The sequence below is a fragment of the Marmota monax genome, unplaced genomic scaffold (assembly GCF_021218885.2).
Source record: "Marmota monax isolate L192 unplaced genomic scaffold, Marmota_monax_Labrador192_F-V1.1 WCK01_AAM20220418_F8-fsc00045, whole genome shotgun sequence".
Lineage (NCBI taxonomy): Eukaryota > Metazoa > Chordata > Mammalia > Rodentia > Sciuridae > Marmota > Marmota monax.
The window spans coordinates 11,301,414-11,307,413 of record NW_026692132.1 but is presented as its reverse complement, the minus strand read 5'-3'; the positions used below and the strand labels follow the sequence as shown (position 1 = coordinate 11,307,413).

General features: G+C 38.2%; 1 protein-coding gene across 1 annotated transcript in view; it reads left to right on the top strand.

Moving 5' to 3' along the window:
- Positions 1–695: 695 nt before the first annotated feature.
- The window catches only part of Cfap300 (cilia and flagella associated protein 300), a 38,110-nt gene continuing 32,805 nt past the window's right edge, over positions 696–6,000 (top strand). Inside the window, exons 1-2 of the mRNA XM_046466796.2 lie at positions 696–854; positions 1,097–1,178. Coding sequence (XP_046322752.1) covers positions 745–854; positions 1,097–1,178 — 192 coding nt within the window. The 5' untranslated portion in view covers positions 696–744. The remainder of the gene's footprint in view (positions 855–1,096; positions 1,179–6,000) is intronic.

Below are 6,000 nucleotides of genomic sequence, written 5' to 3'. Positions count from 1 at the left end.
GGATGTTGTAGTGCAGCGTATATACGGAAACATATTTTAGCCTTTCAGATATAACAAAAAGAGAGAGAGGCAGATAGTATCAGTAGTACTAGACACAGTAGTCACATAGACATTTATCTTACAAAATAGTAAATCTAATGAATACGGAATTTTTTCATTAACTTTTGAGTCATCAAACTTAGATAATTGTAAATCTGAGTTTGTAGTGTTTGAGAGTAGGACATTAACCTGTGCTGAGTAATTATTAAGAGGTAATGTCATCCAGGCCGGGTAGCACATGCCTGTAATCCCAGCAGTTTGGGAAGCTAAGACAGAAGGATCGCAAGTTCAAAGCCAGCCTCAGCAAAAGCGAGGCGCTAAGCAACTCAGTGAGACCCTATTTCTAAATAAAATACACAATAGGGCTGGAGATGTGGCTCAGGGTCTAGCGACCCTCTTGAGTTTGATCCCCATTATAAAAAAAAAAAAATGAAGTAATGTCAACAAGCATCTATCGAGAGTGTTGCTCTATCCTCGACCCCCAGTTCCCATAACCGATAAGCCTGGGGTTCAAGAAGGGTGCGGGTCGTAATCCTGGAGCAAACTCCTTGGAAAACCAAACTGCTTTTCCTCCTCTTTTGGCCCCGCCCGGCGGACCTGCCTGCGCTCTCGGTAGACGCGTAGCCCCGCCCCTGCGCCGTGGCCCCGCCCCGACGGCCGCCGCGTCTCTATGGAAACGGCTCCTTTCATGCAGTCATTAGCACGATGGCGGCTGGGGAACCCGGGGACTTGGGCGGCTACTACTTCAGGTTTCTGCCTCAGAAGACCTTCCCATCTCTGAGCGCCTCAGACACCACCAGCCGGCTCCGCCAGTGGTGAGGGACCGAGGAACGGGGAGACAAGAGCTCCTCGGCCTTCGCTGCTGTGGAGGAAGCGCGGGACAGACGCTGGCCTGGCGTCGAGGGCGTCTAAGCCGAGTCGGCCTCATACTGAGTGAAAGAAACTCTGAAGCAGCTGTAACACTAGGGCAGGGTGGATACTGTGGGTAGGACCCGTGTATTTTGCGCCTTGAGAGTTTGCCAGTCCCAAGCTGACTCTTTTATCCTCTCTGCTCCAGGTCCATGCTGGGCAGAATCAAGGCCCAGGCGTTCGGGTTTGACCAGACCTTTCAAGCCTATCGGAAGGATGATTTCGTTATGGTTGGTATGGGGTTCGGAGAGTTCTTGGGTCACTGCTGATTTTTAACTTTCCGACACGTCAGCATGGATTCTTACGAACACCGCCATTCCTTAGTGACGTCATTTTCTTGGAGATGGGGAGTAATAAAAGGTGTCAATGACATTTTTTAGAGGAATTTTTACATTTCCCACTACCATAAATTTATTCTTACTTTAACTTATTCTTTTTCTGCCTTCATGATCCTGCCTTAAAGAACCTTTCCAATTTGGGGAATTTTGTTTTTTTAGTAGGTACACCTCGTTTCTTAATGTTACTACTCAGCTTTATCATTGACTTTATTTACTAGGCTTAGCTCCTAATTATTTTTGCTCGTTTCTCAAAATCGTAGCCACCCTGAGAACTGGGTTTCAGGCCCTAACACCAGTTCCAAATAAGGAATTTACCAAAAAAGTTTTGAGCAGTGACACGGTGACTCGAATAAGACTTTACCTAGGGGTGACTACTTTGATTATACATCTGTTTTTACCTTATTTTTCATTTTTTGTGATGCTGCAGATCCAACCCAGGGCATGACATGCCAGGCAAATGCTGTACCACAGAGCCATATCCCCAGCCCTTTAACATAATAGGTGGGGTTGGCTATGAAGCCTAGGCTGGCCTCCCACCTCAGCCTCTCAATTAGCTGGGATTACAGACACAAGCCACAATAAGGGCTGGGAATGGGGTTTAATAGTAAAGCACTCCTGGGGTCAATCCTCAGTATCAAACAAAAAGAACAAACAATAAGTTTTGATGTGCTTATTAAAATTAGTCCCATTATTTTCCATCTTTTTTTCCACTCCTCAATCAATTGGAAAATATTGGTAGGGTTTGTGAAATTACCCTTATTCTTTGCTGTTCATGTCCTTTGAACAGCTATAAACTAAAGTCTTTTATAGTTGGCATAATTCATTTACTTGCTCTTACACTTTCTGAGGACCTGGAGTGTACTAGGAATTTCCTCAAGTGCAAGGGATACAAGGAGGACCAAGGCAAGAGCCCAGCTTTTGAGGATCTTATGAACCCTTGGAAAGACTGCCAATAAACAAAATTAGATCATTTCCTACAGTGATAAGTACAGTGAACAAGAGGAAACACTAGGTCAGATGGTCTCAGAGTTCTGGAGGCTAGAAGTCGGAGATCAAGGTAGAATTATGGTTCTTCTGAAACCTATACAGGAGTACTTCCTTGCCTCTTTCTACTTTCTGATAGTTACCAGTAATCCTTGGCATTCTCTGGTTTACAACATGGCACTTTAAACTCCACTTCTATCAAAGTCACATGTCTCTCTCCCCTCTTGTGTCTGTGTCTCCTCTCTTCTAAGGACACCATTCATACTGAGTTAAGAACCCACCTACTCTAATATAATCTTATCTTCACTAATAACATCTACAGCAACCCTATTTTCAACTAAGGTCACTTTCTGAAGTTTCAAGAAGGACAAAAATTTTGAGGGGATATTGTTGAACCCCTAACAGGGTAAACTGGTTGTCTATTTCCCTTTCTCTAAAATAGTGTTATAATGATGTTATAATACAATGCTACTATTAATGACATTTATGAATAGTTATGATTAGGTTTTTATAACTTTTTATAGTTTTTAATTAAACCACTATTGTCATTCAACTTTTTTTTAGAAAAAAGTAAAAAATTTTAATCTGCTGAATTTTAGAGTGCTATAAAAAATTTTATTTAACTCATTTATTCAAGGAATATTTGTTGAAATTCCACCACTATATACAGCTACAGTGCACCAATAAAAAATATGGAAAAAAATATTTGTTGAGCCTGGGGTAGCGGTACCCATCTGTGATTTGGTAGGCTGAGGCAGGAAGATCACAGGTTTAAGGCTGGGCTCAACAATTTAGCAAGACCTTATCTCAAAAATAACAAAAATTTTAAAAGTTTGGGGATGTAACTCAGTGGTAAAGCTACCCTGGAGTTAATCCCGAGTACAAATATATATATACACATACACACACACACATACATACATATTTGTTTAATACTTACTGTGTGATAAAAAGGTAAAGAGACCTGACCCCAGATTAGAAGGTATATACAGTTTGGGAAACTAGAAATTAACAACAACACAAAAAATCTCTATACAATCAAATAATTATATTGATGGAGGACATAGAAGATGTCCTAGACACAGAGAAAAAGATCACCCCAACAAAAGGGCTTTGACTTGGGGGAAGATTTTATTGAGGAGGTTATAGAATTTTTTTTTTTTTTTGGTTGTTTAATAGATTGAGATTTTCAACAGATTATCCATAAAATACAACATATTTCCATAATTCCAAACAATTTTTTTCTAATTTTGAAATTCTTCATGTTTGTTTATCCTTATTTTTATTCCCATGAGGCAGAACAGTGTTATGCCTAGATTTTAGTTCAAACAAATATACACTCATTTGTATTCAAATAACTAATTTGGATGTAAATAAAACATGTGGCTAAGAGATGACCCAGAGGGGATTTACCCCTAAGCTAATACATCTTCCCCCCCACCCCCCAGACAGGGTCTTAGTATTTTCCCCAGGCTAGTCTCAAATTCCAGGGCTCTCTTGCTTCTCCTGTCTCAGCTTCTCTTGTACCTAGGACTGTAGGCTTGCACAATCTTGTGTGGCTTGAAACAAATGAGTACTTCTCATTGACCAACTTCTTCACTTGCAAAATACTGAGAGACTCAAGCAGTATGCTGATGGTCATATGTTTTTTAAAATATTTCAAAAATAAGATGTTTTTGTATTCTTAGAGCTCATAAAACTGTTTAAAGCCCCAAGCTCTATAAAACTTGGATTCTCCCTTGATTTGGTCTTTTAATTAGCTGTGGGTTCAAATTCCAACTCTGCCACTCATAAGCTATGTGACATTGGGCAAGTTACTTAATAACCTTCCTTGAAAAACCTCCATTTACCTTTCTGCAAAATAATCACAGTGCTTCATGTATAATACGTGTTTAATAAGTATTTTGAATATAGAAATTATATTGACTGTTCTGAAGATTAAATGAGGCAGCATATGACATGTTTAGCAAAAACGCTTGGCATATAGTGTTATTATTGTTACTAACATTTGTCCATCATACATTATAAGGAATTCTTCTAGAGCAGTAGTGATTCCTGTGTGCTAGATTTAGCTTCCAGCATTTTTAACGCATTTATCACTAATCTTTACAACAATGTGGTAAGATTGGTGGGTTTTTTAATAATTTTTTCTATATCTTTATTTTACTTTATGTGGAGCTGAGAGTTGAACCCAGTGCCTCACATGTGTGAGGCAACCACTCTGCCACTGAGCCACCACCCAGCCCTGGTTTTTTTTTCCTTTAATGTGATGCTGAGGTTTGAACCCGGGGCCTCCCATATGCTAGGCAAGCACTCTACCATTGAGCTACAACTTCAACCCCAAGATTGCTGTTTTGACCCCCGTTTTATAGCTGAGAAAACTACCAATTCAGAAAAGTTAAGTAATTTGTCTGAGAATGCCCAGCAAAGAGATTTTTATTTTAAATGCCATACTCTTTGTACTGCACAGACTTGTTAAATGAACAAAAGTTATTGCTTAAACAAGAATTCCAGATTTTGAATGTCCCCTTTCAACTTAAAAACAAGTTATGTTTTAAAAGTTCATTTGTAAGGTAGTAAATGAATTCAAGGAAGGAAATATATATCTAGCAAACTTCTTTAGTTCCTACATCTGTACAAAAGAATAGACAAAGAGGGAAACAAAATGAACCATTGTCCTCTAAACAATATATGGTAATGTCCTGAATTAAGACTAACATTTGAATGGTGAGGAGAGCTGTTCAGGAGAAATGTTGAAGGACTAATAAATTCTTGAGAATAAGGGAAAGAGGGACATACAGGATGAATTAATCCCATGTTTCTGTCTTGGTTGGCTGGAGAAGCTGATTGATGCTATTAAATCATAGGAAATATAGATTAAATAAGGAAACTTAAGTTTAGTGTTAGGCATGCTTAACAAGAGGTGCACCCAAGTGGCAGTATTCTAGGTAGTTGAGTACAATGTCTAATTTGGCGTTAAGCGAGCTATAGCCTCAATATATAGTATTGGCATCCTCACTATTGTACTAGATATTATGAGGGGAATTTTGCACAGCAACTGGCAAAGAAGGCTTTTAATTTGCAGAGCTTTCCAAAATGGCTGCACAACCCTTGTGCTTTCATCTCATGACCAGAACTTAAGTATATTACCAAATCCCAGGGAGGCAAAGAAATAGATTTAACTGAATACATAGCTATCCCCAATAAAATCAGAATTATTTAAGGAAGAGAGGATTGATATTGAATTAGAAACCAGCCAGGTAGGTAATATAGTCAATATCTTACATTACATTATGAAACAAATTTATTTAAAATGCACATTTGACATTGATAGCTTTGTTATTAATTTCTTTATTCCTTTATTAAATATCTTTATTTTTACTCATTTATGAATCATCTAATATTTTTCCAGATCTCATCAGTTCTCTGAAAGCTGTGACACAGAAAATCCTTTCTAATGCCTCACTGGAAATTCTGTAACAAATCAAAAATTTACACATATAAGAACAATATTTTTTAAAAACCATTTTAGATGTATAATTATAATTTCAGTAATACAACTTACACTGCTTTATTTAAGGGGACTTTATAAAAATTTATTTACATTAGCTGTAGGTTAACTTGTTGCAGAGCAGTTGGTCTAATTCAATTTATGACATCTAAAATGTGATCTGAAGTTAATAACTCCCAGGAATAATGACTGAATCTGAATTAGATTTCTCTCTTTTAA